Raw genomic sequence first — 26,625 nt, forward strand, 5'->3', positions numbered from 1 at the left:
CAGTAGTCGATGTCTTGATTCCGCGGAATTAAAATCACGCGAAAATATCCACTTTTACAGTAATGCAATCATGAATGTCTTTGGTGTGGGACAGTCCATGTAGTCAGATCACCAAGCCCTGCTGTTTGCTTTGGGGAAGGTTAATCAGGAAACGGTGGCATGTATGACAAGATTGTGTAATGCATCACTGTCTGTCCCCTTTCAGGGGTTATTCCCACAGTCCAGTGATTATGGTCACTTCATTTAAATATTGACCAGCATGTTACATCGTGAAAACTTGCAGGCATTCATTTTGTTACAAAGAGAAACTATTTTTATGAGATTGTCCATTGTCTGTACAGGACAAAATCTCAGTTTGGCTGAAAGGGGCATGAAACCTAAAGATAAATACAAGCTGATTGTGTGAATGCATCAACATTTAGTAGAACACATCAGTGAAGGTTTGAGGAAAATCAGAACATCTGTTTAGAAGTTATAAATTTTCTTTGTGAATGGGCCTTTGTATATAGAAGAAATCCAATCCAAATATAAATTAGTCTGTTCAAAAAGAGTGAAATCTTACGAGTTCACTGGTAAAAATTTGAATGAAATCGGATGAAAAATAAAGAAGTTATGACATTTTGAAATTTTGCTGATTTCTGCAAAACAGTTCTTGTACAGTGGATATGAATATGCAAATGAGTGAGCTAACCATGTCATACCCTCACAATTTTCCATTGATTGTGTACAAAAAATGACAAAAATTCAATGTTTCTGTCATTGAAGTCTGAAACATGATGTTATCCCTGGTTGCATGACCTCAGAGTAGTGATCAGTTGAATGTACGAGGATTTGAGCCTCGGGCTTACAACCTGTAATTGCGTTTGAATGAAAAATTGGAAATTTCACAATCTAGTGTACAAACTATACATGGTAAGTTGTGAGGGTACTGTATAACATGCTCACTTTGCCGTTTGCATATTGACTGTTCAAGAACTGTTTCCCCCCCAAATAGCGAAACTTCAAAATGTCATAACTTCCTTATTTTTCATCAGATTTCGATTGAATTTATACCGTTGAACTTGTAATATTTGACTCTTTCTTATCAGACTAAATCATATTTGGACTGGATTTCCCCTTTAACCCGTTGACGACGGGATGATTTTGCTTCAGCACGCATTTCCCATAGACCCCTGCCTGATTTTACATGGGGACTCATCCTCAATGGGTGAAACATTCAGACTGGGGGGGGGGGGGGCAGATTCTGCAAGAACCAGATGAAGTCAAATTGGACACAGCGGAATTAAACCATGGAATGGAACCAAATACAACCCTGACCCGACCGTGTTTTGTATTTTGTTGCAAATTGATCCCACCCTTCAGGCTGACAGAGGAAATTGACTGGGCCTGTCCCAACAACTCTTGACTTCCAGAAAATCGTGATTGATGGATTTCCCACAAATCTGTCACTACCAGAAAGAGACAAAAATCAGAAAGGAACAAGCTTTGTAAGTCAGGTGACACCAAGATTTGTCGAGACCTCAGACACAGTATCAGCAAGAAGAAGTCTTATATCTTTTATTAAAGGTCTTTTTTTTTATAAGTAAAGAAATATTGTAGTAGAAAAGGTGAGTCTTAAACTCTAGGTACAATACTGCAATGTCTTTTGATATCAAGAAAGAAATGTACCTTCAGGAAAATAGGCAATAGCTGAATTAAAGCAAAGACATAAATGAAAACATATGGTATTACTGTATGTATTCTAGAGCAGTGTTGGATAAAAGAAAGTTAAAACCAGTGTAATGGTCAGTATGTCATCTAAAGTGGCATGCTCCTTTAACACTTCTTCAAAGATAAACCCTGGATGTTTAGAACAATACTTAGAGCCTATGGTGTAGTACTCACTTTTGTTCACAAGCTTCCAATCATTTCTGCTTTACCCCAAAATGAAATAAGAATATTAATCTTCATTTATGTCTATCTTATTTTACGTCTATAACTGCATGCATATGAATGAAGAGATGTTCATGATATGACAACATGTACATCCTTGCGAAAAGTGTATAATGTGTGTGTGTCTTTATTAATGAATGTATGCACATTTTCCATATAAATGTATGAATGTGTATCTGGAAATAATATCTACTATTTTGTATGTGTGTGTGTATGGAGGAACATAGGCTGTTCATGAGAAAATGAAAAGAAAGTTGATATGTTCATACCAAGACAGCCAATTTGAAGCACCATTGAGACACCAAGTCAGGCATGAAATGATGCAATATTTGGTACCCTGGGGTACCAAATGAAAATTCGTCATTTTGTTGAATTAATTTTTTTTTTTCAGCGCTGTACCCTGGCTTACCAAAAAATGTGTCAAAATATTTTTTAGTATTATTATGCACAAAAATGTTTTCTTATTTGTGATTATGCAACAATTAATGCATGCAACTGATAATTATTTTCTGCTCTGTTATAATCTTAACTGTTTGATATTATTGTACATATTATTGTTAGTACTGATTTTAAATTATGTTGAATTTGAATGAGATTGGACAGTAAATTTTGTTATCTACATTAGAAATCCACGTAAACATTTTATTAATCTAAGAAATAAATTCCAATTATTTAATTTGAACCTTTTTCTTTCGCATTTCATCTCTTATTATTGACCATACGCGCACGCGTAGAAGATTATAAAGATGGCAGCCCCCATGATCAAATTTTGAAGAAATACAGTTAATTTTGGGGTGAATTTTCTGGGCTTTCGGTGATTATTTTTTTTTCTGAAAATAAAAGTTACGGTAGATGATGTTTACAAAACGGTGTGATGCTAGAAATTACTTCGAAAAACACCTATGGTGCTAGTTCATTGCGACGACTTTGCCGTATGGGCAAGTCCAAGATAACGCGCACGTTACGTATGGGACATTCAGAGACTTTTATGACCTGAAAAATAGTGTTAATGGCCTTTGATCATATTGAACTTCATCATGGTGATTGATATCTAGAAGAAGTATAATCATGTAAAAAATTGAGAAAAATGACCTTGACAATTATATTCTGGATGAGAAAATATGTGCCGTTACGTATGGGACCAGAAAAATTTTGTTTTTTTGAACATTTTTTTCAACCTCAAAACTCTCTGAAAGTATATCATTCTACAACTTGTAACTCACTGTGATGAAAGTCACAACACTCAAGATTATCACAGGTAAGTTTCATGTCATTAGGCAAAAAGCTCTAATTACAGGTTCTAATTGAAGACAGACATGACGTGTTACGTATGGGACAGTTACGTATGGGACAGATTGTCCCCCATTCATTTAGTGTGTGAAGAACCACGTTTATGGGTATTTTGCATAATTATTGAAGTAAAATCAGTTGAAACTACTCAAATACTGATCCAGATTGTCAAGGAAACAATATTTCCCAAATATTCACCATCATAATCATATTCAATCATATTCTTATATTTTTATGACCAACCTGGGTATGCATGCCCTTTGTCCCCCATTCGTTTAGTGTGTGGAGAACCATGTTTATGGGTATTTTGCAAAATAATTTTGCAAAATACCCATTTAAACAAATTTTTGCATAATTATTGAGGTGGAATCAGTTGAAATTGCTCAAATACTGATCCAGATTGACAAGTTGTCAATCTGGATCAGTATTTGAGTAATTTCAAGGGAACAATATTCCCCAGATATTTACCATCATAATCACATTCAATCATATTCTATATTTTTTATGACCAACCTGAGTATGTACAAGTATGCCCTATTTTTATCAAGATAGTTACTACTGAAAAATTGAATAGTTTCAAGTGTTTACTTGCATTGATGAAGGGCAACAATATTCCCCAGATATTTACCATCATAATCACATTCAATCATATTCTATATTTTTTATGACCAACCTGAGTATGTACAAGTATGCCCTATTTTTATCAAGATAGTTACTACTGAAAAATTGAATAGTTTCAAGTGTTTACTTGCATTGATGAAGGGCAGTTTGCCATTTAGTTTCAATAAAAAACAACTTGACACAAGAATATCAAGTTTAATAAATAAGCAATACCTGCTGCGTAGAACCCCAGTGATCGAGTAGATATATGATGTCTGTCTAGCAGTCAGGTCATTGATTCGAGTCACAACTCAGTATGTATACCCATGAATTTTGTTGTGGCTACTACTGAAAACTGAATAGGAACAATTTGTGTATCACTTGCAATAAAAAAAAAATCATTTTACTTTTTTTTTTCTTCTATATATCACAACCATTTCAAATTGGATCTCCATCACATAAACTTTGAATTCCTCTAGTGTTAGGATTTTATGCTCTTAAGTCATTCATATAATTGGTTTCCAATCATCTCTTTAAATGTTGAAAACTGAATCCCCATTTCTACAAAAAACTATACCATCCCTTTAATGCTGATTTTCATTGTGTATTTTGCCATTTTCCCCTCCCCCTTTCTGAAAATTGTTCAGTCAAGTTCATGTATTGTTTCAAGTGTCTATAACTCAAAAAGTAGCTACAATGTTGGGATGCTTTCTTCAGGATGATTGACCATTTGTGTACTGAGAGACCTTCCCAGCTAGCTACAATGTACATGTATGCATTCACATGCAATATGTATGAGGATGTCCCATACGTAACACATTTGTCCCACACGTAACATTATTTCAATGCCTAATAAAAAATATTTCTTTTACTTTTTTTTCTTTTTTCTCTGGTATTTAATTTCTCTAAACAATAAATTAGAACTTTCCAAAAGGGCATTTAAACAACTTTAGCAATTTCAGAAAAAACCTAAAAAAATGACCTCATTTTGTTACGTATGGGACATCTCATGATAGGACACGAGCTAATTTGCATAATCATTTGCATAATCCCTAAATTTTCATACCATGTTAAACTATGTGATGAACTTCTTATGTCCACATATTAATCAAATATTATTTGCTTTCCTTTGAATTAATATGAATTTTTATAAATGTCCCATACGTAACGCTGTGTTTCACATTTATGCAAATGAAGCCCTTGAAATTTGCATAAATTTACATAATATCATTTTTTCCTTCACGGAAATCAAAACTTCAACTCATAAGCTTCAAAATGATACCAAATATGTCAATATTGAGCAAAGATGAAATTTTGCCTTCTGAGGGGACCTTATCTTGGACTTGCCCGTATCCGAATTCGGAATCGGCGTATCTGAATTCGGATACGCATTATCAATAATGGGCATGAGATGGCGCTATACAATGCGATACCCCGGGTTACAACGGTACCCTGGTGTACAGCGTGGCGAATCAAATACCAGACATCATACACATAGCTTTGTAGCTGTGCTACCATTTACATAAAAAGCTGATTTTTTTACTGAATTTATATAGCTTTTGCTAATAATTTTCATGTCAGTGTAGACTCCTGAGGTATTTATGTCTATTAGAGTTACAGCTGTACATCACATTTCATACCAAGAGCAAAGTATCAAAGGGTCATGAAGTGATTACATTTAGGGGCAAAGCCTGATGAAGATGAAGCAAAAGTTTCCAGTTTGAAATCTCACTGTGACAGCCGTATTACTCAGGAGGTATTTTACAAATTCCAGGAGACAAAACCAGACAGTACATGATTAGCACGAAAATATATGTTATACAATTCATGGGTCAAGTTAATGGTGAAATTCTGCTTTTTATTCATTAATTTACTGAATTACTGAAATAAAAATAAAAATGTGACCTACAATGTAACGTAACTAAACTTTAATCAGTTGCAAACCTAAAGAAGTCATATGCCATATCAATTGCAGGGCAGTTTGAAAAAGTTGCGGTTAAATGTGGTTTAAATTGCTTCAGCACCCTGTGGAAAATTCCTGGCTGAGATTATTGTGTGGCATTGGTATGTTGAAGCATGTCAGCTGATACGTGTATAGTGTGACATCAAATATTTGACATTTTTCATCCACTGCATGTGGCAGCTCCCCTGCACTTTAGTCTGTTACTAGAAGATTGTCTCCTGTACCGCATTCACATTGCCTAAAACATTTGATCAGATGGTGTTGCACTGAGACATTGCCTAGGTGTAACACCGCAACAGTCCCGTAACAAATGCATTCACATTGCTCGCGCTGTCTCGAAACAATTTTGGTGCTTTCCTATGATAGAGCATTCACTTTGCCTCATTCATCCTGCAGTAGAGCACATTTTAATCATTTAATCTTCGTGCGGGGTGTTGCCTAAAAAAAAAAAATACAACTATTAAAAAAGGAATCTCCTCTGAGATGCACAAGTGCAGCGCAAATAAAACTTGGCTTGTGTGGAATAGGCTCGTGATATATTGCCTACTTTACTAAATATGAATAACCAAACTTTTCTTGTAAAGCATGAATAGTCTTTATCAATTAATTTATGAAATGATTTTACATTGTTAGCTACATTCCACTATATTAAAAACGTCTTTCCTAGAAAAATGACCAGCCCCCTCAAGACTGTTAAAAGTAGCGTGATTGGACTTTCGAGCTTTTTGCAATGGAGTTGTGCTGAGACGCATTCACATTGCCATCTATTACGGTGCAACACCGGTGTTGCAACAGGACGCACCCTTGTAAGAGAATGTTACGGGACTGTACCGCAATGCACCGCACCATTGTAGTCCGTGAGGGAGTGTGCACCTTCATGTTGCAATCCATCCCTGTACAACACCGATACAACACTGGAACATTTGGGCAATGTGAATGCGGTACTTGTGTGATTATTTGTCTAGTGTTCATGGGAACTGAGCGCCAGGATCTCCAAGGATATCACAGTACTGACATGATGTTGAGAGAATTGTGATTTCCTTTTTCTTTTTTGTCTTTCAGAATGTGTTAAAAAAACACACAAAAAAAAACCTTGAAAAGGAAAGTCATTTCTTGTTTTTGCTCTTTTTATCTTTCTTCCCCAAGTTAAGCTTTGCAGTCACATGACATGTAGTACACATTGTCTGCATGCACAGTGCAAAGGGGTCATGTCCCAAACCAACATCGACTTCATTGTTTTCTCACTTTGGGAGCTATCAAAGGCACAGACCAACATTTAGCTTGCATTGTTTGATGTTGTGGCAGGGACTACTCGGTAAACACATTTGGTTGTTGGCAGGGATTGGATATCATTAGGGCTTTTTACACTTGTAAATTTTTGTGTAGTCCCGTACCAACGGTGGGGCTAAGGGGGGGCCTTAGCCCCACCGTTGGTACGGGACTATAGCCCACTTTCTGTGTACACTCGTTTTTGCCAAAGTGGGCTAGCCCCACCGATAGTCCGGTACTACCTGGCCCTGCAAAATAGCAGGGTTAGCAACGCAATTGCGGTGCCAAGCAGGTGAGTGTAAACAGAACGAAAAAATAATCCTGGGCTAAGCGACGGAGACGAAGTCCGACCCCCACAGACCAATCAGAAACGAGGTAATCAAGTGCTGCCGGTGCGTGCGTGTACGTGTACAGTACACAGTGTAATCATAAATATTCATGTGGTTTGGAAAGTCCGGGGCTAAGAAATACGAGTGTAAAAAGGTCAGTTTTCTCCTTAGCCCCGGACAAGAGATAGTAAGGGACTAATTGGCGAGTGTAAAAAGCTGAAAAAAATTGGTACGGGACTAACGATAGTCCTGGGTCAGAGAAAGTCCGGGGTTAAGAAACACAAGTGTAAAAAGGGCTATAATGCATACACCTTTAATCATGATCCGCAATGTCACCTAGTTTAGAGAGAATGTTATCCTTTGATATTCAACTGCCAGCCTACAAGTGCTGAATGCCATGTTCGTGCACGTTCTTTTTTGTGATTTCGATTTCATTGATTTGTTTTGACTTCTACTCTTTAAACATTGAATATCACAAATGAACACAAATAAAACCACATGAGTACATGTAAACTTTGGTTTCACCCCTCCCCCACCCCCCCCCCCAAACGTACAGATGTAAGTCCACTTCATAGCGTAAAATGCGTTGGTACAGCACATCTTTGATTATGATCTTGCAGAAGATGCATGTGTAAGTTTATATAGTACAAGAGACCATCATCTCAAGCTTTTGCTTGACATTCAATATCATTTACAAAGTGTAGGCGTACCATTTTACAATAATGTCTGGCAATCTGGAGCAACATTTCCTCTTCAGGGATTAAAAAGCAACACGAAAACATAAAAGAAACGTTTATACATAGCTCTTGTATAAAAGTGCACAACACGCAGGCCCTGATATTATGTTCATATCCACAGTGGATTCTTTCTTATGTACATCCTCAATAGTCTGTCTTTTTCATGAAGTTACATACCCAAGCTGGTACATGTTGGACTACGTGTAGGCCCTACATACACTAAGTAGGCCCTAGATGACATCTGTCTTGGATACCTAGAAGAAATTTTATGTTGAAATGAGAAGGCAATAGACGCTTTCTCTTTTTGATGTGCAACCAGATGAAGTAGGTAATAAAGTGCTTTGCCATGGGAATGGTGAGACCTATTTACCGATGGATAAAAGAGAATTATTTTTGTATTCTGCCACAACCCCCCCCCCCCCCCCTCCATCACTCTAACATGATTGATTCTGATATGTAGCCGTCTGCTCCTCTTTTGTCTTTTCAGAGCTATTTCTTCCTGGCAACGGAAGTGGAGCACTTGGTTGTGAATAAATGGACTGGAGACGCCATCATAGGTTAGTGTTTGTCAGAACGGAGCCAGAAATCTACTTAGCAGCTCTCAACCTTAAAAGAAAAAAAAAAATTGCTCACTGTGCTTATTTAAAGATAATAGCTTTTATTGCAAAATGTGGTGGGGAAAGAGGGAGGCGGATAGGGTAATGGTGGCTTTAAGAAGAGGAGAGTGGGGTAAAGCAGCTGAAAACGAGGACTCTGGTGACGAGTACTCTAGGCTGTCGTCATGGCAGCCAGATAAAGTGGCTTGACATTCCTCTATTGATTTTTGAATTTCCAAATTCTCCAGACTCTGAAGTCTGCTTTAGTGATATATGTAAATTACATGTGGATTATCGCTGAAAACCTATCAATTCCAATAAAGCTCCAACCAGACATATGAAATTCATTCAACTTTCAAAGTTTTGAGAAAATTGCTTTTGAAGTAAAGATACGGTCAAGTGTTCCGATTCTTTGGCATTTTGTGAGACTAAAATCGGTCAATCAAAAACATAGGCACATACTTTAGGAAAAGCACTCATTTTGATAATTAAAACACTGGTTGACTATGAAATTCAAACAAGGAAGCTGTTCAGATATAATACATGTATCTTTTAGAATTATCTACTACTAATTTGATTGATTTTTATGTTGTTTTTATTGCTACATATTTATATGCTTCTTCTTAGTTTCAAGTAACCCTAAGTAATTTGTTGTTATATTTTTTGCTGTTCTTGACTTCTGGCACAATTCCCTGAAGACTTGCAAGGCATTACATAGACAGAAAGATCCGTCTGTCTGGAGGAGTCTTATACTATTTTTTTGACGTTATCGCTCTCCTCGGAGGGGATCCATGAAGCCAAACGCAGTCTCCGCGGAACATATCCCCGACGACCAGATACAGAGCGATCTTTCGGTCGAGACATTGCAGAACTTTTTAAATGTACAAAGTCAAGTACTGAAATGTATTTGATTGGGATGAATTTAATAGTGTTTTTTCCCCCTAGGCCTTCATGGAAAATATCCTTGAATAAGACTACATGAGGAAACCAGCAGATTTGTTTACATTCTTCAAACGAGTATCTGAAATGGGCAACAATTTAAAGGACAAGTTCACCTTCATAAACATAAGGATTGAGAAAATGCAACAATATTAGTTGAACACATCAGTGAAAGTTTGAGGAAAATTGGACGATCGATGCAAAAGTTATGAATTTTTTAAATTTTTGTGTTGGAACCGCTGGATGAGGAGACTACTACAGCTTGTGAGTCATATGCGTACAACAGTATAAAGAAAATATAAAAGAAAATTCAACATATTTTCACTTTTTTCGCATAATAAAAGAGCAATTGACTTGCCTCTTTCTAGAGGCAGGGGGAATAATATTACCCATAACATTTATCGGTAACGAGTCAGGGGAATGTGTACTTTTTTCAAAAGATGGAATTTTGTGAAATTCTCTTTATATTTTCCTTATATTGTCGTACGCATGTGACATCTAAGTTATTCATACACTGCAGTAGTCTTCTCATCCAGCGGGTACTGCACAAAAACTTCAAAAATTCATAACTTTTGAACGGATTGTCTGATTTTCCTCAAACTTTCAATGATGTGTTCTACTAATATTGCTACATTCTCTCAATCCTTATGTTTATGAAGGTGAACTTGTCCTTTAATGCTTGCTAGTCAGATCATTGATATGAACTTCATAGCCCAGCGATCTGCCATTACTAATCACAGTTGTTCATATGAAAAGACACTTTCAGTACCCGCCTTTAAAAAAAAAAAAAACATATTGGTGGCTTTTCAAAATCCCTTCAACCTCACAATGAACCCAGCTATAAAATTCCTGAGGCTTAGTGTTGGAATATTCCTGCTTCAACCGATGGAATTCACAGACACTCGCTCGTCCCAGGGGTGGAATTTCCACCAACACTCGTGGAAGGGAAGCCAGGCTGTACAAAAATTGGCTCAGTTCAGATTATTATTGTGTATGGCAAATTTCACCAGGCAGTTGTCGACAGTGTGATGTGACAAGCAGATGGGAATTTTAGCTTTTTTTTTCTCTCTTTTTCTTCTTTCTTTTAAATTTTGAAAAGGAGATTGGGCAGGAACTTTGTTGTGTTATGGTTTGGTATGGTAGGTACCTATATGTTGTTTGGGACAAATTTACTTTTTCCAAAAGTAGCTAGGGCATGAACTTTGTGGAGATGCTTCTTTCTAAGACGAGATTTCTGCCAGCTGTCATAGCACATACAATAATAGGTGCAATCATGTGAGAATTACTGTGATATTCAATACTGTAAAAGTGGATATTTTCGTGTGACTAATCTTTTGCGTTCGGCAGGGTGCATCTTGTAAGAAGTGTTTCGCATGTTTTTAATTCTGTGGAATCAAGACATCAAATACTGGAACATATTGCTAGCAAAAATATTTGTGTGCTTTTATTTTCGCGCTAGTTTCTGGTTGCGTAAAATGTGCAAAAATTCCAACACCGCAAAATTTACACTTTTACAATATCACAATAATTTGTCATTGTCAGTGTCATTGGCAAACTACTGCGCCATGTCTGTATAAAGCAAGGAGTGTTCTTGTTAGGTGATACGCTATCAGCGTATCACCTATTGTGATTGTCAAAATCTCTCTTTATTTCTTTTTATTCTTCTTTCTTTCTGGACAATTTTGTGTCATCAATATCTCAAGAATGACATTACGGAATAACATGACATTTTCAGGGAACATGTCTCATAACAATATCTAGCCACAATAAGGTTTTCATGACATTAACGTCTCTATGACGTCATCTAGGCGCCATTTTGTGATTTTCGGACCATGTTACATGATCGATCATAACTTCATAACTAAAGGTCATTTCTGTATCATTTTTTGTGGACATAAAGTTCAGGTCACGCTCTATCTTTCTTTCTCTGATGCTAATTACCTAGGACGTCATCTAGGACACGTAAGCGCGCGTCAAACTTTTAAAAGGCTCAAAACAACTTTCCAATGGGAAATCTCGAAGTTTCAGACAATTTTAAGCGTTTCAAACGATTTTGCGCGTGCGCGTCCGTCCGCGCGTTTTCGCGCGCACAGCGCGTCAGTAACATGAAAATGCACTTTTTTTGACTGATTTGGATTCCTGATACTTTGAGTAACAATATCCATTGATTTCTGATCGATTCTGACAAATAACAAAGGAATGCACTTGCGTCAAAGTTCAAATTTCGCCTGCGCGTCTATGTGCAAATATAGTGAAAAAACATGTCTTTGTTTATTTCGCCATAGCTCTTTAAAACGTCAGGTTACCCTATGTTTTTATTGCATATTACAAAAGCATATAAATTGGACATAACGTTTCAAGTATCATTATTTCCATAATTACATTATGACGTCATCATATCGTCATCTGAAATCAAAAAAGTGGAATTAATTTTGTTAAGGTACTGTTTCTGACATTCATTTGCTCGTATCTCTGTTGTTTAAGCTCAATATTATCCCAAATTCAGATATGTTGTACTTTGAACATTTGCCTTTTAAGTCCATGTCATGCTTTTGATATTTGATGACGTCATCATACCTTAAATTGTGATTAAAGGTAAAGACGCAAAATCGGACAAGTTTACGTGTATTGTCTATGGGAGGTGATTTTTTTTTAAACCATGCATTGACTTAACAACGTTTAAGCACCTTTATCTCAGCTGATTTTGCTTCATTTCCTCTGAAACTTTAGTATGTTGTAGCTGAGACAATAAGCTGCAGTAATCATGCATTTTATTCTTTGAAATCTCCTCATCTGATTGACAATTTTGCAGTTCAAAACTGAAAATGAAAATGGAATGTAGACAAAACGATTTCACATGTATCTTTCACATACATAAGTTTACGTTCCCCATATTTTCTCGTCGAGACGTATGGCCGAGTGGTTAAAGGCGCCGTCTCAGAGACGTGAGATTGCGGGTTCGAACCCCACAAGATCTCGAAACAATTTTTTTTATTTTACTTTTTTTTCTTCAATTTGTATTCTATATTCGTCCATGTAGAAATCACGTTCGTATATAAACGCACCTATACACACACACAGACACACACACACGCCATATCCCTCTTTTTGTGTGTTGGAGACCACATTGCTTCGACTGCAGCAACATTTTGCAGGTTGACTTTGTCAAACCGATCATAGTATGTAATGACGACGACTGAGGTGTTGTACTTTGAACAATTGTCTTTCAAGACGATGTCATCGTTTTGTAATTTGATGACGTCATTACACTGAAAATTGTGATTAAAGGCAAGGTATGAAAACCAGCCGATTATAGGTTTTATGTCTGCGGGACGTATTTTTTTCCCAAGTTGCCAGAAATGGCATAGCGACCTCAGTCGTTACAAGGCCGCTTTTCCGTCTAGCAATGCAATAGATGTTCACACGGCCACGTTAGTTGAGTGGGCATTGACTTTCCCCCTGTTATATCTATACATTATTTTTTTTTGTCTTACCATTTCCGTGGATGACCCGTGGCCGAGTGGTTACAGAAACGGTTTCGCATGCACGCTCAATATAACTTCAAGGTGCCTATATCACATTCTTTTCTTTGTCGATCACAGATGACTGTCATCTGATGACCACAAGCGTATCACCTAACTCGTCCTCAATGTGACGAGTTTTCATGTCTCGTACATTTTAATTTTGCAAATTTTGTGAGTACCAAGATTTGCAAAAATGAAATGCGTGCAAAAGTTCTTGTGTACACTACATGTTTTATGCTTTGGATGCTAGTGACAATTTGCGAAAATCTCATGTCACATAAAAGGCCATTGGCTCCAGTTCATGAAAATTTCATGCCGCAAAAAAGTCTTGCTTTACAGTAGATACTGTGGTATTTTAGTTGGAACCATTCTCTTCTACGAAATACTGTTGTATATGGCCAGAAAGTACTGCGTAATCCTCTATGAGTAAACACTGTGTATAATATGCATTATCTCCTACAGAAAGGAAACAGAAATTGTTACAGGTCATGTAATGCTGCGTGTACACCATGTTCCCAGCAACCACGGCTGCCATGTTTCAGGCCACCATGGACAAAACTGAATGGCTGTAAAACAACGCAATTAGACGGGATGGGCAAACGTGGCAGGCCGTGATTGCCATGGATGTCGTGTCAGATTTTTAAACTGTCAAAAAATCTGACACGGCAGTCCCGTCGCTAATGAGGAATCTTGTATGCCGTGATAAAACGAGGTGACAGGAACGAAACACAACGACACATAGTAGGCCGTAACAAAACTTCAAGGTGGTCCATAGCGGGACGTGGCGGAAAATATTGATAGTCTAGCCTGACCAGACGCCATGAGAACAGCGTCTGATAGTTCACCAGGGCGAGGACTGGAACAAACAAAACTGGAATGTGAAGGGAGGAAAACAGGAGAATGTCTCATCTACCCATGATGCACTAGGATCCCGTTTACAGTGAGCGAAAAGGCCGGCTCGGCCGCGGCCGAGCCCGGCCTTCATTTCAGTGTAAACACGCAAAAGGCCAAATGCGGGGCCAAAATTGGCCGCGCATTTGGCCACGCATTTGGCCACGCTCTGGAGGTGGTCTCGGGCCGTGGCTGAGCCCGGCCTTTTCTCAGTGTAAACGCAAACTGGGCCAATTGCGGTACCAAATTTATTCTGGCTTCCAGACCCTCTGCCCGTACTATTTCGCTATTCAGGATATTAACCCCCTCAACGTCGAAAGCTAGTAGAGTTTAAGGTGGTTTTGTCCTGCAAAGGATTTTTCCTTTGGCAAAGGCCTTGGCCGAATGGCGACTTTGTCGCCACGGAATCCAGCTGGCAAAGGGTCTGGAAACCAGACTATACCAAATTGCGTTTGTTTACAAGCAGAGCGCCGCTACGACAAAATATTGAAAGATTTGAATTAAAAGCCTGGGCCGAGCCCGGCACTGTAAATGGACTGTAAACAGGGTCTAACTTTAGGACAGATGAGGCAGACATTACCGCCAGGAACATGGTTTAAACGCAGATTAAAATACACCAAAGTGTGGTGGATGGTTTCTTCTTGGCACGATTCATACTCAAAGCTCACATGGGTATTCTGCTCAAAGTTTGATTTACCACCCTAAATACTACAAATGTACATAATTTGTGTTGCAATGTAGGCCTAGTTCATGGTGTATTTGAGTTCATGTTGAGACATTCCAAAAAAATAGCACATTATACCTTTTATTGCATTATTACACCTACACTTTTGAAAGTATGAATGGGCCAAGTATTTAAATAATGCTCCAAGTGATGCTCATGGGAGATTGGGGCTTATGACTCATGTGTCAGGTTTCTAAATGATCTCTTTCACCACGACACTGTGCACGCTCTTTTGCAGGTTGCAGAGTGAGGAAGGGAGAATTGTAAAAATAAAATAAATCACTCGCATACAGAACAGAGATATTCTTTGTCACCTTGAAAGCTCGCCCACCTAGCAATGTTTGAAAGCAAATTGGGTGAGGTGCATGTTTCCATCCAAGACACTGAATTGAAGACTGTGAAAAAAACAAAACAAGGTGAATTTCAAATGGTGCCGTCACCCACAGTAGGAAGCAGCCATACCTAGTAAATTTATGTAACTCCCTTATTAGATTTGACCCTCAAAACTATATCTGTTGGACACACATGTGCCATGATTAATCTCCTTTAATAATCTATAAAGACTTTAATTCATAAAGGTTTGCTGATATTTATCAAATTCATGATATATAAGGAAGCACTTCACCTACCTGGTCCCCTAGGCAGGAATCTTCCTAGTTGTTGCTAGGTAAGGCAAGCCCCCACCTCCCTTTGTGGTTGTTATAATTTCTTTAAACAAAGCACACATAAAATCAGAATATGTTACAGAACTAGTTTGTAAGGAGAATCAGCTTGCATGCACAAGTTATTGCTATGTCAGGCAATTCCTCAGGCCAGCTGTTTGTCTATACAGGTCTGTTAATATTTCTCCCTCATTATCAGAGCTACCAAGTCTCATGCATTCTGCATGAGACTCAAGCATTTAGGGGCCATCTCACGATCTCACGCACGACACCCATTTTTCTCACGCATCGGGTGAAGTCTGCGACTTTGGCCTATAGTAATGAGCATAGCTCAAAAGATTAAAGTGATAGTTGCAATTGAAGGTATATTTCCCTTTTGTTTTTCGAAATAAGTAAAAAATAGTCACTTACATTTGTAAGTATGCACCTGATCGCACCATTAAGCTAAAAATTGAAAAGGCTCCTTACCGTGGGAGGCCACAGGAGGGAAAAACCCCTCCTACACCCTCGCTCGCGCGCACATTCGCATGCCGAGATGCCGAGTCATGAAAATCTCACTCATAAAATTTTTGTGAACTTGGCATCCCTGCATTATCTGTCTATCTTTTCTGTCCTCTCCTTCTCTGTTTGATTTCTGTTTACCTTTCTCATTTTTTAGAATTTTTTTTTTCTCTCAGTCTGTTTCTGTATGTCTGTGTATCTCTCTTTCTGTCTTTCTTTTTTTTCTTTGTCGTTTCATTCAGAGGCGCCTTTTTTGCGCACTTTCCTCAGGTCCTGCTGCCGATAGTTGGCTATTTATCCCTAGTTGAGTGCAGATGGTATGGCACATTGTAGTCATGTAATATAAAGCTACCTTCCTTTTTCAAATCCTTTGCCAGAATTCTCTGTGTTTACTTTTCACTTGCCTGCAGTTTGCGCTTTGTGTGTAGCGCTGTAGAAAACTTGCCCCATTTTTTGCGGCAAACTATTGTCGCTGTGAGCGTAATCTTGTTATTGTTGAAAGCATTCTATTGGGAAGAGGAGGGGATGACCTGTGGTGTATCCAGTGGTTTTTTACACATTATTCAGTGTGATGTTCATCTTACCAGTCATTATTGGGTTACCTGATTGAGTATCCCAAGGGTTTAAAGGTACAGTGGCATACAGTTGTAGTAATGGGAGACAGTTCTCTGCCTTTTACATCATGATGTGATTTGATCTATTTCATTGTAATGTTAGCCCTATAGCATTGCTTTACAGTTATCATTAATTTCCAAAAATTTCATTTTTAAACATTTATATACCAATTATGTATTGTGGTGACACAATGCTTGAACACACATGAAAAAAACAAATCAATAAAAATTATTTCAAGAAAAACATGTTCAGCTTCCTGCATGGGGACAGCCCCTTTTTTCATTTTGTTTGGGTGATAGCTACCTGGAAGATATTTCACCCAAACTCATTTGCAAAGACATCCCTATACAGTCTCATGTCACATCAATAATTTGCCACTCAGTTTTGTACTCAAAATGCCAGTGTATGATTTCATACAATACAACATCACCCCAAATACAATACCAACTGAATACAACTCAGCTTTTTGTTGATCATATAATGGAGAGTCAAGGGAATATGGGAGAAGTGTTTCTTTTTTTGCTGTTTTTTCATAATCTTTAATTCAGGACAAAAATGCATTAACTTTGCACATTCACACAAAAGCACACAAGATGATGACTTTTGAGAGAAAGTCCTGGGGTTTAACATGATTTTTTGGTAGAATTCAAGTCCTGGGGTTTAACATGATTTTTTGGTAGAATTCAAGTCCTGGGGTTTAACATGATTTTTTGGTAGAATTCAAGTCCTGGGGTTTAACATGATTTTTTTGGTAGAATTCAAGTCCTGGGGTTTAACATGATTTTTTGGTAGAATTCAAGTCCTGGGGTTTTACATGATTTTTTGGTAGAATTCAAGTCCTGGGGTTTAACATGATTTTTTGGTAGAATTCAAGTCCTGGGGTTTAACATGATTTTTTGGTAGAATTCAAGTCTTGGGGTTTAACATGATTTTTTGGTAGAATTCAAGTCCTGGGGTTTAACATGATTTTTTGGTAGAATTCAAGTCCTGGGGTTTAACATGATTTTTTGGTAGAATTCAAGTCCTGGGGTTTAACATGATTTTTTGGTAGAATTCAAGTCCTGGGGTTTAACATGATTTTTTGGTAGAATTCAAGTCCTGGGGTTTAATGTGATTTTTTGGTAGAATTCAAGTCCTGGGGTTTAACATGATTTTTTGGTAGAATTCAAGTCCTGGGGTTTAACATGATTTTTTGGTAGAATTCAAGTCCTGGGGTTTAACATATTTTTTTGGTAGAATTCAAGTCCTGGGGTTTAACATGATTTTTTGGTAGAATTCAAGTCCTGGGGTTTAACATGATTTTTTGGTAGAATTCAAGTCCTGGGGTTTAACATGATTTTTTGGTAGAATTCAAGTCCTGGGGTTTAACATGATTTTTTGGTAGAATTCAAGTCCTGGGGTTTAACATGATTTTTTGGTAGAATTCAAGTCCTGGGGTTTAACATGATTTTTTGGTAGAATTCAAGTCCTGGGGTTTAACATGATTTTTTGGTAGAATTCAAGTCCTGGGGTTTAACATGATTTTTTGGTAGAATTCAAGTCCTGGGGTTTAATATGATTTTTTGGTAGAATTCAAGTCCTGGGGTTTAACATGATTTTTTGGTAGAATTCAAGTCCTGGGGTTTAACATGATTTTTTGGTAGAATTCAAGTCCTGGGGTTTAACATGATTTTTTGGTAGAATTCAAGTCCTGGGGTTTAACATGATTTTTTGGTAGAATTCAAGTCCTGGGGTTTAACATGATTTTTTGGTAGAATTCAAGTCCTGGGGTTTAACATGATTTTTTGGTAGAATTCAAGTCCTGGGGTTTAACATGATTTTTTGGTACAATTCATTTTTACTCATTTTTTATTCATTTCTTGGGGAGAGTTTTTCACCCATATCTATGCAAGCCTCACATTTTTTGTTGTTGAAATGGAGTCTATAGGCATACATGCATTACCAGATAAAGATTATGAAGTATGTGTAACTACTTCGTAAATTTAGCTACAATATGATATGAATCCTAAAAGGGGGATATTAAAGACCAATATACATGTAGTACAATAACCATGGTTTCCTAAAATCACCTGAAACCTAAAAGTTCCATGACTTCAATGTCTCTTATCAATGAGAAGTGTAATGCTCAGTTTGATTTTAATCACTTTTGTGAGATGATAGTATGAACTAAGAGAAACATTTCACAGAGTCATATACACCTCTTGTTTGTACAGAGGTGACCCTTTGTGTGGTATCACCCAGGGAGGTGGAAGACACCTCCCTGGTATCACCGGTGTTATCTTTGTTTGGGGTCACACAGGTGCAGTCATAACAAATCACAACCCACACAAATTTATTAAAACTGGACCCTTGATGACAGAATTATAATATCAATATTGCTCTAGGCTTGCATTTCTTATTACTTAATTAAAAATACTGTTTACCATTGGGAGCAGTGATACAGAAAATGTTAGAGTTATCACATTTTATACATAAAGTGTAGGTCAGTTGAAAATATCAAAAACCATCCTGCCATCTCAAAACTTCACATTAAACCTTGAATATAAGGAGAATATCACTATTTTTCTCAATAAACCAGAACTGTAGACAGTTTATCTGTTCACATTTTCTTATTCAGCAATACTTACAGTAACATCAATCATATTATTGATTAACATTTCTACATTGGTTGTTTCTATCCCTAACTCACATTTTAGAACTACTGTATTTTGAAGCACTAAAGCTGGGTTTTGTGTTTCATCTGCAAAATATGTTGAATACCTATTAAGGCAAATTGGAAAATGAGTTGGACAATTTTAGATAATGGGAATCAAGAAGTTAAGAGAACATTTTCATCTTGAAAAACAAGTGCAAGAGTGCAGATTGATATAATATTGAAATCAATAACTGCCAGTTTTCTGTCATTTTTCCTCTTCCACATGAGTTGCCATGGAAACAGTGTGAGCTCTAAAATGTAACAGTTTGTTTACTTTGTTCCAGCTGTCAGTCACAGGCTTTGTTTGCAAACACTACTCTTCCACACTCCTCCACTCTCCTCCCCCCTCCACAAAGATGAGGCTTGTCCCTAACCTCTGACCTTTCACCCCATTATTTCTGACACTGGACACTCTCCCTGTAGTTACTCAAGGCATGAGAAAATAAACTTAAGCTGTTCAGATCATTTCATGCCAGCCAGCATCCAATCTCTTCTGAAGGAACGTCAAGTCTGAAAGGACCTGTTTACCAGTAGAAGTGCACAGTGATTCAAAAAAATTTTCAAGTTATCACATTTGATGCATATATGCAGGGCTCGACACTAACGGTGGCCCAGTGGCCTGGGGCCACCAAAAATGCACGTCAGGCCACCAAAATTTCAGAAATGATGAATTTGGTGGCCTGATCGGGCCACCAAAAAAGGTCGGATGTTTGCCTTTGGGCCATCAAAAATAAAAGTTAGTGTGGAGTCCTGATATATGTGTTCGTCAGTTGTGTCACAAAACATTCTTCCTTATAAGAATTTGGCAAAAACCTAAAATATAAGGAGATATCACTATTTTTCTTAATAAAATGTAATTGTAGATGGTTCATTCTAGAAAAGTTTTTATTATAACTATTGTTCACAGTCATTTTGTATATATATTTAACAATACTTAATATTGATTTTACTAATTCAAATTTTTACATTGGTTGTTTCTCTCCCTAACTCACATTTAAAATGATTTTGAAGCATTAATGCTGTTTTTTTTTATTTTGTTTCATGTGCAAATGGTAAATTAGGCCTTTAAACTTGAATACCACAAACTTAGGGGCATATTGGAGAGATTATGGTACACTGAATGCATCTGGCAGAGGCAATGAAAAGGTACCGAGTAGTAGACAGTGCTTGGCGCTGTTTAATCTGTTGTCAAAAGCGAAATCTTGTGACCTTAAAGTTGTTAGAATGTCACAAGGATGATAATGCCTTTATTAAAGTACCCTTACTCATTACTAAATTTGGAGTAACATGTGCTTTATGTCGGGGCATTTGCCATCGTAAGGATTTTTTTTCCAAGATCCCATGATGTATATTCATAACCAAAATGTCAAAAAAGTTTGTCTTTTTTTTTCAAACTTTACTTTGAGTCAGTGACTGAAGACATTTCCTTTGCTGGGTACGCGAGAACGGGATAAAACCACATTACACAAAATCACAGTCCAGAATAGGCCTAATGCTTTCAATGTTCTCACTTTCCAGTTACTCACACATTAAAAAGAAAGAAAAAAATCTGTCTCGTTATGTAGGCAAATCTCTTGGTAGACCCATTTTTTAAACTCAAGCCTAGGGCACAGCAGGTGAGAGACTGTGGATTTCACCTGCAGTGAAAAGATGGCTCAGACCATCTTTGTCACAAACACAGCCACCCAGGTGCTTTGTATGAAAGGTCAAGGTTTTTTGAGAGAGTTGACTGGTACTGGCCTTATTCCAAGACACACTTTGTTTTCTTCAATGTACAAGTGCCACCAAACTGGAATTTATAAAGCAGAGTGCTCAGTGTGTGTTTGTGTAAATCTTACTTGTAAATAATAATGTATGAATGTGATCATGACTGCTCAGTTGCCATCAGATACTGTAAAACGAGGAATTTTCATGTGCATTTTAAGTTCGCGAATTTCGCGAGTGGCAAGATTCGTGAAATTAAAATGCACGCGAAAGTTCTTGTCTACACTATATGCATTAAATGCCAGTGGCAGTTCGCGAAAATTTCATGCCGCAAAAAAGGCCGTCGGCTCCAATTCGCGAAAAATTCATGCCGCGAATATATCATGTTTTACAGTATGCATGCTATACATGTCTGAAGATCTTCAGACTCAATTGATATTGTTCATGTACTTCAATGATTTGAGAGATGTTTGATTTCCATTCTCTCCCACCAGACTTTGCCATCGTCGTGGCCAGTGCTGCCTTCCTCTCCTTCCTGTGGCAGGGTCTGGGTCGGATGTCACGGATGCTGCAGCGTAAGCTGGACTACTACGCCCGACTGGAGCAGGAACTGGTGTCAAGGGACCGTCGCCACCGGTACCACTCGGGCCATCTTCACCACCGGGGAGGCATGGGCGGCGGTCCCGACAGCCCCTCCAAACGTCCGGCGTACCTCTACCACAACGGTCACGTCTTCCACCAGACCACGGACTACATGGAGCTACTGGATGCCCACCAAGAGCGGCAGATGACGTTGGACGGGAGCACCAGCGCCCAGCTGCAGCGGCAGCAGCAACGTAACGCCAGCCTGCTGGAGGGCGCCACCACCAGCAGCAGCCCCAGTCACCTCGCCTTGGACGAGGGAGAGGAAGACGTTTTCCTTGAACCAGACCCTGACCGCCAACACACCGACCCGCACAACGCCACGGTACTGACAGATCTGACAGAGCTAGGTGCCGATTCGACAGTTCGGTCATTATCATCCAGTTCTAGGCAGGAAAGAAGTCTGTCCATAGACCTGGGCCCAAATAGGTGGAACTCCCTGCATAAGTCCAAAAGGGGCTACATTGGGAACTACTCCAGAGTGGGACTGAAATGTTATAGGTAAATTGATTACATTGTAAATACAAAGTAGTTTATTTATGGTTCTTCTAGGTTTGCATATATGTCACTCTGCATCACAAAACCAACAAGAAGTCACCAGACATGGATTTTCATTTAAGGGCAGATTCTGAAAGAGCAGACTCTCGCTTCTCTCAGGTTGAAAATGATGTATTGCTCAACTGAAATGGACTCTCCAAACTATTTATATATTGGAAAGAAAGCACACACTCTGGAAAGTGTGAACCGAGAAATCTTCATAAACTAGTGTGCTAATTGTGCCATGAATGAGACAAAAAAATGGGATGTAAACCGCTGGAGCAACAACAATGAAGAGATTATCAGATTAGGCTGAAATTAAAGATACTGTATTATCACATTCTGTGCATGATTACCAACTTTCAAAGCAGTAGCATCATCCCTTCAAAAGTTTCTAGACTTGAAAGTGAAGAGTATGCAAAGGGTTATCATGAAATGAAAAGGGGTCTCAAAGACATACCTGATCTCACTACTCTACAAAAAAAAGTGTTGTAGAAAAAGTGCTGAAAATGCACTTTCCCATTCATTTTATGATCCCAAACTTAAGAATACTGAAGAAGAAGGGTAGCTCTTTCAGAAAATATGAAAAACCCAATTTTGACTTGGTTGACCCGTTTCAACTTTTTTTGAGTCTTCACGTAAAATCAAGAGGTGCAACTTTTTGTTCATTTTGTGATGCATGGTCACATATATCTATTCAATAACATTTTATTCTGACAGTTTTTGTTTCAAAGGAAATTTTCTCTCTATTTGATAGGTAAGCTATTTGTATTTCTGTCTGTATTTATCATTTTAATGGCATCAGTACAGTATGTGTCCCCTTTATACTTTGGGGTATTTCACACAATACTTCCATTGAATCATAATGCAATGATTGTAAAGCTAAATGATGCAGAATGCTCAAGATGCTCATTATTGGCTCCTCATATTAGGCCCGTTCACACACAAGGGAAAAAGTGTGATTTAAAAATCGATTTTCTTATCGCGATCAAAATTTCGAAATTTTTTCGTGTGTGGACAGAAAAATCTCACTAATTACCGCGATCCTTATCGCGATCCAAGTGATTTTCAGAATAATCGCGATTATTTTGCTTGTTTACAAAATTGAGTCTCTTTGAATCGCGCGCGCGCGAAACTCTATAGGGACTGCGGGGTCAGTCTTCGGTCATGTAAGTTTCGCGCATTCACAATTTGGCCACTGATCGTTCTTTCCTAGCTGCGAAGTGCGATTTTTCCCTGTGTATGAACGGTCGAAAAAAAAAAATCGAAATTTGGATCGCGATTGTAATTTTGATTTCCGTTGTGTGTGAACGGGCCTATTGTCACTTGAGAAAGAGTCATACGGATCACATGTGGGAGAGAACTGAAGACTTTGTGTTCTTCAGGATAAGGTGTACATTCTCCACCTGCAGTGTAAGTGTTACTCAAGCTGAACAAACATTGGAAGAAATACAAATATAGTTCCCTGGAGATATTACAGGCAAATGATACCACCATTCATGACCCAAGGTCACACACATTGTAGCATTCTGGTGAAATTCTATGAATCACTCCCTCAGTCATTCAATTATTTGCACTCTGTCAATCAAGAGCACTCAACCCGAAAGCAGAGAAGCGTTGCTACCCTTGAATGGTCCTGACTTTACCCTTTAGTATTGTCTTTAAATTGATTAATTTATCTACAGCATTAAAGGCATGTTTAACCATTTGCAGATTAAATGAAAAACCAGCAGTTTGCTTCAAAATAGTTCTAAAATGTGAGTTAGGGATAAACAACCAGTGTAAAAATTTTAACCAGTAAAAGTGATATTAAAGTATTGTTGAATATACAAAATGTGAACAATAGTTATAATAAAAATGTTTCAATACTAAACCATAAACAGTTATGGTTAAATGAGAAAAATAGTAACATCTCCTTATATTTCAGGCTTTATTGCAAAAATTATATGGTAGGATGTTTACTGATACAATTAACATACACATATGCATCAGATGTGATATCTTGAACATTTTTTAAATCACTGCTCCCAAAGGTAAACAGGACCTTTAATAAACAGCAGTAACTAGAAGAAAATATCTGCAGAGACTGGACAGTAAGAACATACACAGTGACTCCTTGAATGTAATGGCAAACTGTAGGACAATGTTGACTAAATTGTGGCAAGTCCTTTGAGATTTGAGCATTTGAAAATTCTGCCAAAATGAAAAGAGCTTGGTGGAGTGGTATTTAATCAGGGTGTATTGCATTTCCTTTCAAACAACTTTTTTAAGTTGTCCTCTTGTCCTTTTAGTGTCCTCTTGTAGTAGCATATCAAAATGATGTTTAAAGAGAGGCTTTTTTTTGGGGGGGGGGGGGTGGGATGCCACATTTGGATGATCAACAATAGCTAGAAAAGCAAGTATATCCTGGTCAGACCACAATGAGCTGTATTTAGTGAAATGGATCACTGCTTCCAAATTTCAAAGCAGTGCTGTACTGATCCTCTAACTTCCCTTCATGTTAACACTTGTGTCAGTACGGCTGTGATCTCACAAAACTATATGTATCTCGTGTGAAGTGATTTGGAGATATTTACGTTTAAAGTTTAAATGCCTACCGTTGTACACATAGAGTAATTTACGTAACTTAGAATTGTATTCTACAACAAAAAGGAACCTTTATGTTTTATCTAACTCAAAGTACATGCTCATTGCCACATATTTAGAGAAATTTTTGAGTTTTTTTAAAAGATACGTGGTTCTGCCTGATCTTGAGAATCCCATAGATTGTGTACAAATATCACATGCGCGTATGGATTGGAACTTGAGATACGTAGTTCTGCCAGCCGCTCAAGCTGCCTCCAGAGGAAGGAGTGCGATCAGCTAAAACTACGTAACTATAGCAGTTATGTAGTTTTGCCTGACCAGTAGACACCGCTAGTTACTTTCCGAGCTACATGCATGTATCTCATGTTAATACGTAGTTCTGCCAGCTCAATGATGTCATTTTTACCCCAAAACCTTGATATTTGAGAATTTTATTTCAAACATTACGAAGAGTTATACAATCAGATTTTAACATATTAAGTATGATGTTATGAAAAACTCAATAAGCCAAAAAACAAACAAAAAAAAAATGTCAAAAAATGAGATACGTACAATTTTGTAGTTCTGCCAAATCATGGCCGCGTACGAGAGAATATGTGAATATTTATCTGCTTGCTGATGGTTCTCTTATATTCTTATGAGACCAGAAGTTTGAACATTGTGTTTTCTTTTATGGCTATCTTCTGTATGATGGTCACCCTATTATTCATAAAGACTGAATTAGAATCATACACTCTGCACCACACACACAAATTAATGTTTTATCAAAATAGAGACGTGTATTAAAAATAATAGATATATTTGATATTAAAAAAGTAAGGCATTTTTTACTGGATGAGTAGTGAAGTATTAATGTTGAGTGATATGCCTAGTGGACAAAGGGACATAATGTTATGATCTTACGTACATTTACAGTAGAATGCTATATTTAAATCTCCTTATCTGTTTCTGTGCATCACCCCCCCCCCTTCTTTCCATTTCCTGCTGTAGGTTTTTATACCACTGTATATTAGCAGTGAACCACACCCTGAAGCTCGCTATTGGCTACGTGCTGATGCTGGTCGTCATGACGTACAACGCCTGGTTTCTGGTGGCAGTGCTGGGCGGGGCAGCGTTAGGGTACTTCCTCTTTGCCGCCGACCTTCAGACAGCGGCGATGCGGACAGAGAGTGCGATAGTGAGCCGGAGGATGAGGAGGCGTCGTCTGGAGAACATCCGGCCGCAAACTTTCCAGCCGATCCACTAGCACATGATGTTCACAGACTTTATCTGACTCTTTTTTTTTTTTACAATCCACTCTCCATGCCAAATAAAGAAACTGCATTCAATATGTGTTATTATGAAGACGTATACTATATCTAGCCTATCCCCTACCCCTATGAAAGAGACATTTTGTATGAAAAGCCATCTTGTAGGATATAGTATAGCCATCAGCAGATTTGTTCGATTGTCTCGCTAGTTATAGCTAAGATGGCCATTCTTGCCAACTTGTTTGATGTGACTTTCCTCAAAGCATGAAAGTTTGAGCATCAGCTGGCGAAATTTTAGATCATATTGTCATATGTGAGCATGTTATTAAAGGCGCATAGACCTGGTAATTGCGGGGGCGCTGTTGCATGATAGTGCCGATTGCCGTTAGCATTGATATGAAGATTGCCGAAGTTGAGTTGTCATCAAGAGTAATGGGTGTAGGTGTTGCTAGGTACCGTTGCCTTTGTTGTCTTCTCTGCGCATTGCGCAGTCTGTAGTAATGCCAGCGTGCATATGTGCTTCTCAGTATGACATCACAAAAGAAGTTTGCTGAAGCTGTCATCCCCCCTCTGCCGAATCATGAGCCGAACTGTGATTGGACCACTGACTACAGTGGATTGGACTTTTCGGACTCTTGG

At 38.0% G+C, this 26,625-nt stretch overlaps 1 protein-coding gene across 1 annotated transcript in view; it reads left to right on the forward strand.

Annotated features, from left to right (window-relative positions):
* LOC139738127 (uncharacterized) overlaps positions 1 to 26,156 on the forward strand; it is a 41,268-nt gene extending 15,112 nt beyond the window's left edge. Inside the window, exons 2-4 of the mRNA XM_071648788.1 lie at positions 8,608 to 8,677; positions 21,466 to 22,114; positions 25,727 to 26,156. Of these exons, the coding sequence (XP_071504889.1) occupies positions 8,608 to 8,677; positions 21,466 to 22,114; positions 25,727 to 25,982 (975 nt within the window). The 3' untranslated portion in view covers positions 25,983 to 26,156. The remainder of the gene's footprint in view (positions 1 to 8,607; positions 8,678 to 21,465; positions 22,115 to 25,726) is intronic.
* The last annotated feature ends 469 nt before the right edge of the window (positions 26,157 to 26,625 follow it).

The sequence above is a fragment of the Diadema antillarum genome, unplaced genomic scaffold, assembly GCF_040938485.1.
Source record: "Diadema antillarum isolate AM-2024a unplaced genomic scaffold, OU_Dant_1.0 seq00000723_RagTag, whole genome shotgun sequence".
Taxonomy (NCBI): Eukaryota; Metazoa; Echinodermata; class Echinoidea; order Diadematoida; family Diadematidae; genus Diadema; species Diadema antillarum.